Source organism: Achroia grisella, unplaced genomic scaffold, assembly GCF_030625045.1.
Source record: "Achroia grisella isolate CSIRO2021 unplaced genomic scaffold, CSIRO_AGI_Agris_v1 utg487, whole genome shotgun sequence".
Taxonomy (NCBI): domain Eukaryota; kingdom Metazoa; phylum Arthropoda; class Insecta; order Lepidoptera; family Pyralidae; genus Achroia; species Achroia grisella.
In genome coordinates, this window is record NW_026712891.1 from 4633895 (window position 1) to 4647881 (window position 13987).

A 13987-nucleotide genomic window follows, 5' to 3' on the forward strand; every position below is an offset into this window, starting at 1 on the left:
TTTAAATACAAATATTTTACATTATTAACAATTTTAAGTTAACGCTATAATTATACATATACCTGACGACTAATTCAGCTTGATTTCCATTTGACAAAATATCTAATAAATCAGCGGATGATACAAAATAAAATCTTGGAAATGCTAATCTCTTCGTTTCCAAATACTCGGCTAAAGCTTTTTCACAAAGTACCAAGTCTTTCTGTAAATTATCAAGTTTTTCTACCAATCCCGCTTTGTTTGTTCCTTTTACAACATTTGGTGTTTTGGCCATATCTGTTGATAATACCTAAAAGATTCTTTTTTATTTTAGTTATTACTAGAATATTTTTCTACAGTAGGTTGTATAATAATGGAAATCTTTCTATAACGAAATCCACATAAAAAAAATAATTAACGCTCTCATACGTACGATTTGTAAAAAGAATAAACTAAGTTCGAATTTTATAATTACGTAATAATTATTAAAATAATTAATAGAATAATTCCTTTTTTAAATTAATAATTCTCTATATTTGAGAGAATAATTAAATGGTAGGTCGACATTACAATGACTAAAGAGTATAAAAAATATGTAACTCACTTTAAACTCCGCATCAATTCTATCAAATCTTGCAGAATCCTCCGGTAACTGTTTTCTTATATCTTCAGAGCTCATAAAAATACTCTCCAAATGAGTCCAAGTTCTTTGCACTTCAAACCAAACTGTTATAACTTGATCCGCTATTGACAGCTTTTGTTGCCAAGTAGAAACTTCTTCCAAAAAGTGAGCAATGAATTTAGATGTTATCAAATTTTGTAATTGTACCTACACAAGGCGAAGATTAAGGTATAAATAAACAGATATGAAAATCATAGAAAATATGATAATGGAAGCGGATATGTATGCAATACAAAAAAAATTGAAGTACTATCAGAATTAATTCTGTGACAAGTTTAAACTATTATACATCTATTTTTAAAACTCTAACACACAAAATATATATATCACGATAGACATTAAAATTTATCTGAGAGAGGAAATCTTATAAATAATACTGAATGCCAAGTTGCTTACCTGATTTTCCTCTAAAGTTTCAATAAGTTCTTCACTAGCTCTCAGTAACGTGCATCCTGTTCTTGGGTGTACTTCTTGTTCAAATTCTAAACCTTTCCAAGTATTATCTAGGTCCTTAAGTGTTTTTTCCATTGACATCTCTTTCACAGCTTTGTCCACAATGTTTTTGACCTCCTCTTCGCATTCGTGTAAATTGAGAGCCAATAAATCTGCTAACGTAGTATTGGTGTCCATTACAATTCTCACCTGATAAGTTCAATTTGTATGAGATAACATGCTATATTAAAAATATCTGTTCTATTAAGTATTCTATTAGTTTTAAATAATAATTAATAAATACTTCTACGTTTATGTACAATAAATTTTAACTAACTAACTAGTGCTTAGAGTAATCAATACCTACAAAATGTGAATTATTCAAATATTAATTTTACTAAGTTAAAATAAATAAAATATAACGTTTAAATTAAATAAAATATAACGTTCATTGTCGTAATTTTACAACAAAAATAACTATCATTACATAAAATCTTGATAAATGTAATAAACATATATATAAATGATATTAAAATGAAGTGCATAGTACTTACTATACTATGACATGCAACTTTAGTTATTTTATTATTTAGATATAAACATTAAAACATATGCGTTAGTAGATTTATATTTTAAAATTTTAGTAATGAATATATACACTGTTATCTTCACGACACAGCTGTACTTACAGTGAGTTCAGGTGGCAATGCAGCTAAGCTCTGTGGATCATAAACATATTTACATTCACAAAACATCTCTCATTGCACTTTTTGAAATAACAAAAATACAGTCCAACCAAAAACATTCCTGTATTATTAACGATAAACTGTACAATTTTATTGTGATCTTACATTGAAGCAAACATGCTATTTTTACAAAACCACATGCAAAAGGCTTAATAATTACAGTTTCAAACCCGACAATCATCCACTTGAACATCAATGTGCGCATGACAATATTTACACTGAGAACTTATGATTAATTATTAAACTTTACATCCTTTATAAAGTATTTTCATATTTGTCACCTTAGTACTTTTCATCAACTGATCCCAATGTCTTTCCCTGATAGCTGGGTTTTGTAGCTCACCAACCGCTCTCAGTGATGTAAGCATATTTTTTACTGTAGCCTCCAAATTCATATAGGTGTCCCAGCTAAAAGAATTTTATATATCGTAACTTTTGTTTTTCTGATCATTTTTTTTTATGTGAAGTGCATTTACCTTCTCATTTCCTTATCCAGTAGTCTTATTTCTTTAGCGAATTTCTTACATTCTATATCCATGTTTTCTACATCAATTTTACGCCACGGAGTTGTTTTCCAGTCTTCGATACTTGTTCTGACAATATACACGTAATCCCATAGTTGCTAAAATAATAAACATTTTTATTTTAATAGGTCTGAATTTTAAATATAATTAAAAATAATATAACTATGAGTATTATAATCGTTCTCACCTTTAGCATTCGTAACTCCTTTCTGCACTGCTTCAGCAACTTGAATTCAGGTACATTGACTTCAAAAAGTGAACCCGATTCCTGTATCCCCTTCATTTCTTCTTCTAGGTAAAGCATTTCAAAATCTACTCTTGACATAACGTCATAAGGGTCATCACATTGATATTTAAAGAACTGAAATATATTATAAATAATATCTAAAATGATGATTATAGAACATAATTTAAATGACTACTGCCAATAATATTATGCGTACCTCATATCTTTTAAATACTTCTCTATAATAGTTCACATGTGCATCAAATATTGCAATTTTCTTCCTTATACCGCTAACTTCGGCAGCTTGAAGTGGAGCCACTTGCTGTTTGACTGTAAGAGCCAACTTTTTCGTCGCTTGCCATTGTTCAGGCAATTCCTATAATATTTTATTATATATTCTAGGTTTAAACATAACAACAATTAAAAGCAAATATTATATAAGCTTACATTACATACACGAATTAAAGTTATTGCGTTATTACCTGAAGTAAAACATTTACTTCTTCTGGAATATCCATATCATAAAACTTCAATAATTCAATTGTTTCAGATATAGGTTGAAACATATCGTCTGTAGTTAATGCTCGTTCTTTTACATTCATTAAATATCCCATTATGGCAATTAGTGCATCGTAATCTCCTTCAGGAACTGGTTGCATTAAACCTTAATATAATTCAATTATGATTAATACATTGTCTTCTTGTCAGTAGGTGATAGAGAATAAAAAAATGCCAAGCGTTTCACCGATAAGAGTGCGACTCTTAAATTAAGAAGTGGAGACTGAATATTAGACAGTATTTTAATTTCAGATACGAGTCTCTTTCTCTATGTTCTACTTCTATCGGTGATTGGACATCATGGCAATTTTGATTATTAAAGTTGCTGCTCTAAAGAGCGAGGATGTGCTGTAACCAAACTATTACCGATACGATACGACAAGAAGCATTTTCTATTTGTCATGCCTTAAGTTTGTTGGAATGGATTCCTTATTAGAAATAATGATATTTACCTTCATCAGCTTTACGGATGAAATGAGCCAAATCGCTTAAACTTGAAGTAACATTATCAACCAAATGTTCCTTATACATATTTCCCCATTTTCTAACAGTATTCAATAATGCTTGACGAAAGGGTCGTACATCAACCTAAAGTAACATTTAGTAAACATTTTATATACTTTATTGTATTCAACATATTCCTATTATTTATGTATGGTCGAATAATTTTACCTGAAACCAGCAATTGAATATTTTATATGAGTCCATATCTTCGATATCCATAAAAAGATTTTCGTAGTTATCAATTTGCTCTCTAAAGGCTTCCATTTTCGGTGGGCATGGTGTTGGAGGAGGGTTTTCTTTATCTTCGCCGCCAATTCTATCTACCTCTTCTGGCTGAAGTATTCTTCCATAAGTTAAAAATATGTCCATAACTGCATCTCTTTCTTCTAACCATAGGTAAGAATAGTTTTCAAAAGTTTTACAAAATTCATTTGCATCTTCTATAACCTGTAATGTAATTGTGTATGTTTATTTAATTTTATTAAATACATGTTATTTTATTGTAGGGTGTACTTTAATAGATTACCTTATCAATCCTTTCCATTATTTCTGATTTCATTTCAGTCATATCTTCACTGTTAACTATCTGTACTTCATACGTTTCCGTCTTTTTAATATTAATTCTTTGTGTTAATGTCGACATTTTCAATATATCCTCAATGAGTCCTTTTATCAAAGCTGTAAATCCTTTTTCATTTTTGGGATCTAAACTTGGAGCGAACACCATATCAGGTTCTAATAATTCTAACTGAGCTTGGAATAATGGAGCCAACTTATTATTTGGATTCATGTGCTCTGTTAAATAACCCATACTGAAATTATTTTAACAATTATGTATTATTTTTATTTCTTATAATATTACAAAAAAAGATATAAGTAACAAATACCTGCAAGCTATAGATTTGAACAATGATTCTTCCATTAGTTCATCAATAAAGGATACATAGTTCAACCATATATTGCTGTCTTGATTATCTTGCATGTTGAATAACTCCATATTTTCCTTGAGAAGCTCTCTTACTCTTTGATCAGCCGCGCGAATATCGTCATACCGTTTATTCTTTCTATCCTGACGATCATCTAAATTTAATAATGTATCTTTCTTACCCTCTTTTCTTTCAAATAAAGGTTGCAATGACCAATCTTTCATGACAGCTTTAATTTCTTTCAGATTATCCTGTATCTTTGACATACGCTCATACAAATTTCCCACTAATGTATGCAGTTCTTGTAAATAACTCCATAAATCTAAAAAGAATATCATTATTAAATCAATTTTGATGTATTACATTTATTAAATTTCTAAGAAAGAATATATTACATTGTACTTGATTAGTCCGCAAAAACCAACAAAATTACCTTGAGAATTCCAATTTAATTGATTCTGTCCCATTTCAATTCTCTGATCTATTGCTTTTATTTCATCTTCCACTAAATCAAACTCTACTTTTTGACTATTTTTTCTTATCTGATTGTACCAATCTATCGTTATACCGAGATTTATTCTATATTGTCTGTAAACTTCTTGTTTTTCAAACAACTGTAAACTTTCAGGCGGTAATAAATCCTTGAAATCTGAATTACTTTTTAAGTGATGCACTTCTTTTAAAACATCTAAAAGCTAAATTAAAAGTTATTTTAGTTAAGAGACATAAAGAAACTGAAACTGAAAAGTATTTAAATATATTCAACTTACCATAGGATTAAAATTTAATACCAAGTCTGACCCTTGACGTGCAATTATCTTATTATTTGCCTTTTCTTTAATTACTTTCGGAACCGTTGTTGTCCAATCTTTAAAATACTTTTTCTTGAATTCATTAATTTTTTCAATGAGTATGTCATGTCTTTTGAAAATTTTCATCGCTTCTTCCGTACCCTTTATCCTAAGCACAAAAATAATTATTCTGCAATAACATCCATTCTGATGTAATTAATTGGTTCTATTGTAGTACGAAAATTACAAAAGTTTACTATCTACAATAGATTACAAGAACTAGAAATACTGAATGTAATAAAACTAACTACAGTGAAATAGTGGAAAGAGAACCACAAAACTCTCACAATTATGGATAAGATACGAAAAGTATAGAAGAAATTAAGCCAGATAATCAGCTTTCGCAATTTGCCCCACCCAGTTTACTTACGGGTGCGGCAAATTGCGAAAGCTAGCTACAGGCTTGGAAATCCTCGCAGCTAGCATCGTCATGTAGAGTAGTCCTCCAGCTACTGGCGGAAGGAATGTGTCGACCTCCATAACACCGTATTTTTCTAACCGGTGCGTTTGCTCGTTGAAAAGGTCCTACAAAAATATAAACATTTGTATATGTATGTGATTTGTAACATTTGTTTGTATTCCTTATGTGTCGTATGTCTTATATGTCGTATACCGAAATAACTATTTTGTTTCCAGGCTGATGTAAATTTTACTATGATTTTATATTCATAAGAGTATAATTGAATAAAACTGAATACAAACTTACTTCACATGTATCTAGTTCCTCTTGTAGTAATACAATAATCTCCACATATTTTGCCGTAAATTCATTCTTTATAAGTGGTCGATCCAAAACGGAGCCTACAATATCTATTAGCTAAAATAAAATAAAAATTATGTAGCTATAGTAATAATTTATTATAAGTAACTATAATTAACTTCATTATCTATATTAATTATTTATACAAAACAAAGCATACCTTAAAAATAGCTTCCAACGTTGATGAATTATCAAACGACTCGACTAACACTGTGGACAGTTTCAAGTCCAAGTCGATGATGTTTTCTTGGAACGCTTCGAAATCTTCATTAAAAGTTTCATCATCAGGGTCCAGAACATCATAAGACTTCGACGCAAAACTGTGAAAATAAGTCTCGAACTCCGCTGATATTTCTCTAATCTGACCTCCTAATACCTTTCCTTTCATACCACCAATTTCAATTTTTTCCAACTTTTGAAACTCTAGCACAGTGCTAAAGAACCATTGAATCGTAGTAAGTCTTGTTAGAAACCTGTTCAATCTTTCAAATACTATGTTTGAATGAAAAGTCCAAGGCACTACTCGTCGTTCTACGAAATACGTATGTAAATTATCTTTGAAGTAGTCGAATGTAGAACAAAATTTTTTTATTATATTTATCGTTATCTGGATACGCTGTGTTGCCTCATCAATGTCACTGTGGAATAATGTGCTTGGATCCAGACATTTCTTTGCCTGTAACGAATATTTTTTTTTACTAAGGAAGAATCGTCTCTATTTTACACAAAATAGAAGCAGACCTAAACTTACCTGATAAACTAGCAGATTGCATATTTGCTTGAGTAGCACCATCAATTTTGATGAACTGCAATAGTATTTAGAATCTCGCCATATCATACAAATTACGTGAAAAAGTGGACGAAAAAAAGGCTGAATTTCTGTGAAATCAGTATCTTCTAGAAGTTGAAAATGTCTTTCTAAGGTTCTTAAATACATATCAATCTCTCGTGCTTCCGCCAATGCTGGAATTGAGTAACAATAATTAATCTACAATTCTTGAAGGTAAACCTCTGAAATTTCAATAAATTTAAGTATGTAAAAATTATATAAAGTACTAATATTCACCGGAAACAATGTTCTTGAATAATCTGCTGAAGCACGGGTAGTATGCAGATGTCGTCTTCTCCAATATGACTGCCATACATCGAACTCTTTCAGTACGTAGTTGATCGTATATATAGTTCAAATTACTCAATCTTGACTTCCAAAATGCGAGCTCTAAAGAATATGAGTATTATATTGTATCTATATATACATTTGCTGTTTTTTGCATATACATTGGATATTTTAATACAAATATGTTTAATACAGATTTTTTAGAGTCTTTTCTCTGAATTAATTTATGAGGAGACTACATTTTGCAGATAAATCCGCAAGCTACAGCTAGTTAATTGTAAATGTGTTTTATTATTATTATTAAAAATAGCTTCTAACCAACTGACGGCAATGGATTCTGTCCGTTTTCAAACGACTGCGCCGTGTCTTCCATCATCACATCGTTGATTTGCTGCGCCCACTTGATGACCACACCTTCGATCGCACTCTTCAGGTACAGATCTACTTCTTTACCTTTCAAAAGTTCTTTTTCGGCCTCGTGGACTAACTCAACTCCAACTGGCATAGGTAAGACTGTTTGTCCGTTTACTTTACCTTTTACCTAAATATATAAAACGCGTTATAAATACCCATAAATCAATTTAAAATAGTTAGCACGGTTAACCTCAGTAAAGATATCATATTCCTCTCCGTATGCTATTGATTTCGTGTGAACCTAATAATATTCAATTTACATTTTTATTTATAGGAAGATATTGTAACATTAACTTACCGGGGAAAGACCTTGTACAAAGTCGTTTGCATGCTCAGTCTTGCCTAATTATGTCGATTACAACTTGCTTTGTATATTAAAATATGGGACATACCCAATTTGGAAAGTGAGATGTAATGAAAGTGTGATGGATGAAGTGAGGCAATGAAATTACAGGGTACAACAAATTAGTCCTTAGAAATGGTAGCGCACAATATTTTTGTGACATCCATAATTTTGATAAAATTATGTAATGATTATACTATACAACAGTTATGCTATTACCGTGTTCTTTTTACTTAAATAAAATGGTCTTATTTTAAATCTAAGTAATATAAAGAAATGTGATAAAACGTAAAACACTGTTTACTTATAATCAAAGAAAATGTTTAATAATGTAAATATCGATGAAAAAAAACAACTTACTTCATACACAGTGCTTTTGAGGTTATGTATTTGTTTTAGAATATCTTGGGAGACTACCAGCGGCCATCCTTCGTGGTTCAGTGGGTTTGATAAAAGTGGCACGAAAACCTCGTCCACTAGTGCAGCCAGCTCATCTATAAGTCTTGGTGCTAAGTCACCTGAAGCCATCGCCAGGTATTACTTTCTGATTATAGCTATGACTGATTTATTATAAGAGTTAATTCATTCACACTTACGGTATTAATTAGCCAGTTCTTTTTAAAGTGATTGATTAATTCTCTACTCCAAAGAGTAGTATCAAAATACTAAGAATGATTACTGAATTTGTGAGCGTATTACGAATAGCGAAAAAGATTTATACAAAGGTCTCGCGTTATTTTTATTTGCAAAACTAAGTAAGTATTTATAATTTAATCCATGGTATCATTTTTGTCAACTCGAATGTAATTAGCATTATTTTGTTTTCTGGTTACATTCTCTAAATCATCCGTGATAGACTACTGAACCACCTCGACTTCCTGCAAACCTGGTAAATTATATTTACAAACAAGAATTATGAAAAAAATATACTTACCAAACACGATCATTTCAGAACAATTCTCCTTAGGTACGACATCGGCTTTCTTTTTAACAAAATAAACGGCTTTATTCTTCAAATAACATGGAAATGATATTACAGGGACCAATTGAAGAGCGTTTGTCAAAACCACTACCAAAAGTATTGGTAGAGGTTTGTCCACAAAGTCTCTTAATGTGCTCCTGTGTTCCTCTATACCTAGCACCCTCATCCATTTCTCAGGCTTTAGTTTCAATGATTTTACCGCATATGAACCTATGAAATCAAACCGCGGGTCATGATTGGAAGATGATGCTCCCGATTGATCCATTATGGATTAATTATTTTTTATTAATATTCGACATCTGCATACTCCTGTTTTGGCGTAGGTACTTTTTTGAATACATGAGACTTGCTGCTGTGTTGCCGGTTAAAGCCTTTTTGAGGCAGTTGGCAGTAGTAAAGGTAGAGCCTGGCAAATGGCAAGTCACGCAAGTCCCGATGGCAAGCCATTATGGAACGATGTCTCCTTTGTAACGAGCATCAGGTTGGCTACACGAAAATAGATTGTATAGTAGTGACAGCAAAATAAAATTCTAAATGTATATTTATTTCATTTCATATAAAGATGAAATCTTGATGACATTGCGATATAACATGCAACTTTACCTTCCGATGCTGATTCGATCCTCGTACAATATTTATATATTTTGCATAACACTTGTATTTTAAACATATCTGGTTCTGTTGAATATGTGTACATGTATAGTGTTTTGTATGTATTGTGTTCACTGAAATATTTAAGTAAGTTTGTCAGTTGCCTATCATATGATCTTCTTAGTTCGGCACTAAATGGCTGTATGTAATGTGAATGATTATTTATTTATAGGTAAAGATTTTAATATATAAATAACTATATTTACTACACCCATAATGGGATAAGACAGCGAGTGAATTCCACTAGTCCGATAGTTAGAGATATTATATAATATAATCTCAGTATTGTTGTAATAATACAAATTTACATAGGTTCAGTTCCATTCTCTTATATTATTATTGTAAAATTCAATATTTTACAATAATAATATAAGAGAATGGAACTTTCGTAGTTTTTGCGTGAAATTCTAAGAAATATCCAACCATCCATACATCCTCACTCACAAAACTTCCGCGTTTATATTATTTGTAAGAGGGAAGATTCCAAGATATTTTTAGTAAAATAAATATAATTAAATTAACTATGCCAACGGTACCTACTACCTTATAGACAGTAAGTAAGCGAGGTGCGTACCAGGCGACGGCCGCACCGCCCCGTCCCGCCTTATGGAAGATGACATTCGCGCGACGTCGCGAATAAGGTCACCTGTCTCCCACAAATAAATGTACCGTTTCATAAGAGGTAGCGGGTAAGATTTACTTATTGTTCCTATGTCCACCACTCCACAATTCTTGTCAGTGACTCAAAAGTTGACTGGAAAAATTCAATCTTTTGGGATAAGTACGCCATTGTACGCATTTATCTTTTAAGTGAACTGTGTCCCTTTATTTATAATTTTATTGGGCAATAAAGTATTACAAACATGCTAACTTACCTGGTGACAAACAGACTTTGTTACAACATTGGCCGCCTGGGTACCTCTAACTCTTTTCAGTTAAAGTTTCAAATTACTGTTTTCAGCTTGCTTTAAACCCTGTTTCGATTTATAGGACAAGATATAACAATGAAATTATAATAATAATAATAACCCAGGACAATCACGCAGCGCCATCTAGTCCCAAAGTATCCATAACAAAGGTCTTAAACCTTGTGTTATGGATACTAGACAGTTGATACAAATACTTAAATACATACATAATATACAAACAATTGAAACCACCCAGACCGATACAAACAATCGTACTCATAAATATAAAGAAAAATTAATACAAAATCGTTGTATCCTGTTATTTTAAATGTATTTAAAGTGTTTCAACCAAACAAATGTATCCACCATGCGACAAACCGAACCCAAGATCTTCGGAACTAAACAAGAACAAAAAAACTGTCAAATTATAGGGTACAGAGGCATGACACCTCAGTTCTCAGGAACGGTAACTCATATCACATACCGCAGGAGTCATATGATGAGATGCTGTGTATGTCTAAACACATACATATTTGAGGGTAGACAATTTGGCAATCGGCTATTTGCAGTTCCAGTGACATAAAAAAACCTCAAGAACGGGGATCCATTTCCTAAATGTGATGTAATTGCCTATAAAGTGCTTAGTGCGTTTTCCATCACAGGATAATTAAGAAGGATAAAAATACGTAATCACTGTTACCACAGATAAGAGAATAATTCATGTGATACAAATCCAGGAATTTTGAGATTTGATGAAAAATATTTATATAGAACTTATTAAGTAGCACAGTAACTTCAGCTTCGTATTACAGACTGTATATAGTTTTCTATTTAATTTATTTCCACTTCGTTAATATAAAATTATGATATTTATTGTTAGACGCTAACACAAATGATAGGTACTTACGGTAGGTTATGTAAGTTGGGGAGGTTCGTATCCAAGTTATGATTCAAATTTATTTATTGCCTTCTTCGGAGTTTTCATAATTGGAAGACAGTAATGAAAATAGCATTTTCTTTGGTACATCTAATTCTAATTTTAATAGTGCAATTGTATTTCAATATATCGATGAATAGTACTGTGTAAATAGTAACGGTTTGCTTTCCAAATTCATTAAAAATATGTAATTGGAAGGCAAACCAGGAAAAATTGGTGTACCGCCAGAGTAAGCCATTAACGCAGACCGGTGCAGCATTCCATCATCAATTGAAAACCGTCAGGTCGCCTACATACATATACAGCACCCCGGGCATCACGTCGTGACATTGTTACATCTTACGCGTTGCCACTGCGGAGAAATCAAGTGTGATTCCTTCGTTCTCTGTATATATATGTTCGTAATAACGTTATCTCAGCATCTCTATCTCATCTTAAAGGCCTCAATAACCTAGCGGTTTTTAACACTATCATACTAGCGAAGAGTTCGAATTCTCGTACGGGAGAATCATTTGCATTCATGAGTTTTTATTGGTCTGGGTGTTTCTTATGTATAATAGGTAAGAATTTACAAAAAAATAAACACATATTTAATGGATATTCTATCAGTTGTCTAGTACCCACAAGCTCTGCTTAGCTTGATACTAAATGGCGCTACATGACTTGTCCTGAGTTATTATTGTTGCCATTTTTGCTTCCAAGCCAAGATACTTTGGCGCAGACAATTCAGAACGCTAATGACTTTGTACAAAGCCTAACTTGTTCAAAGCTTATAATAGTATATGTTTTACCTTTCTTGATAGATACTTACTTCAAGAGATGAATTCTATTAGCTTATACTCGTATGCAATAATATCGAATTGATTTATGAATAGTTCCAGACTGCACTTCTAGAACTTCATATAAACTAAGCTTCGTTGGTTACTAATAAAATTATTTCCTTCTCATGTCTATGTGGTCCCCCAATATTATTTCTTTATCATGTATATATTAATATACCATAATATATACTTAGATTGTGGAATGAACTTCCTGTTGAGGTTTTCTCACGAGACGCCCCTGGTGTCTCAGGCGTCCGTAGGATACGTAACCATTTACCATCAGATGGGCCTTATGCTTGTTTGCCACCATCGTACTATAAATAAAATATTAAATCATTTACGCAATCAGAAATCTTGAATAGCCAGTGAAATCTCCGAAACTAGAATACTATTATAGTATACCAGAATTTTTTTTAGTTATAACTTCGTTCTCGTAAATATTCTTACAAGATTGGAATTCATAACATTTCTTTGAACACAACGATGATTGGTTGCAAAAAAGGGATAAAAAAAATTTTTCCATAAAAGTAGCTAAATATGGTTTAGCTGCTTTTAACAAAAAATATAATATTTATAACGGAATATATAATGGTTTCTAATAAACAAATAATCGGTATATTAATCGAAATAATTTATTTATTTTCCATTACACAAATATTATATGCACACATAACTATATATTTGAAAGTAACAGTTCTTGTTAAATAGTAACAAAATATAAGTTGTTATTTTAATATTACCATTCTTATTTAAAAGTGAGTATTATATACTCATTTCCAGTCACAATAAGAAGATAGTTTAAAATTCAATTTGCCATTAATGTGGATTTATCGTAATAACTTTGTAGCGCCACTCACACTTCCATGAATGGTACAAAATAACTTTTATATGCATCTGTATAACCAATTTTGAGCACCGCATATTTGCAATTAATTGTCTGCATAAATTCATTTTAAAAGTCCGTATATGCAAATACTCAATTAAAACAATTTTTGTGTGAAACTGTGTAAATTGTATTTTTCCGAACTATTATTGGTTGTTATATAAATTCAATTTTCGTTTAATTCTCAGAAAGGCGGTACCAATTCAAAACACAGTGTTAATTGCTCTCGTAACACAACTCTTTTTGATTTCTCGCCAATTGCGCGCGTTTGATCCACGCATGCGTCACGCAAGCCAATGAGAGTACGCGACGCGCTGCCCGTGTTCCAAAAGCTTTTAAACTCAAATTTATCTTTTAGATCTTTATGAGTCTGTGGTGATAATTATTTATTAACGAAATAAGGCTCGGCAACAAACTAGGTTAGAACTATAATATTTGTTCCTAGAGCATTCACGTTCATATCTGCCATTTAATTTCTATAAAACATGCACTAGCTATTAAACAACTAAGAATACTGAATAAAACCAAACATAATAATTTATAATACATTTATTGATAATGACAGCGACGGTTGACTCGAGTTTGCTACTTGGCAAAAATATTTCCACTAAAAGTGAACTATTTTTGTATTTTAAATATTAAAAATCTCTTTGTATGCTTATAATGAAGATGCAACCATCTACGCTACCAAGTAGCTGCCTATTATAGTCACTTACAAGTAAAAGAATTAAAATACATGTGAT

General features: G+C 31.5%; 1 protein-coding gene across 1 annotated transcript in view; it reads right to left on the reverse strand.

Moving 5' to 3' along the window:
• LOC131845946 (dynein beta chain, ciliary) overlaps positions 1-9309 on the reverse strand; it is a 30451-nt gene extending 21142 nt beyond the window's left edge. The window contains 23 exon segments of the mRNA XM_059195115.1: positions 63-289; positions 584-808; positions 1058-1303; positions 1783-1812; positions 2121-2247; positions 2316-2461; positions 2551-2724; positions 2807-2965; positions 3072-3253; positions 3600-3735; positions 3820-4098; positions 4178-4463; positions 4539-4899; positions 5011-5272; positions 5348-5537; positions 5799-5953; positions 6135-6245; positions 6349-6864; positions 6940-7151; positions 7255-7407; positions 7624-7846; positions 8423-8580; positions 8997-9309. Coding sequence (XP_059051098.1) covers positions 63-289; positions 584-808; positions 1058-1303; positions 1783-1812; positions 2121-2247; positions 2316-2461; positions 2551-2724; positions 2807-2965; positions 3072-3253; positions 3600-3735; positions 3820-4098; positions 4178-4463; positions 4539-4899; positions 5011-5272; positions 5348-5537; positions 5799-5953; positions 6135-6245; positions 6349-6864; positions 6940-7151; positions 7255-7407; positions 7624-7846; positions 8423-8580; positions 8997-9309 — 4871 coding nt within the window.
• Positions 9310-13987: the final 4678 nt, after the last annotated feature.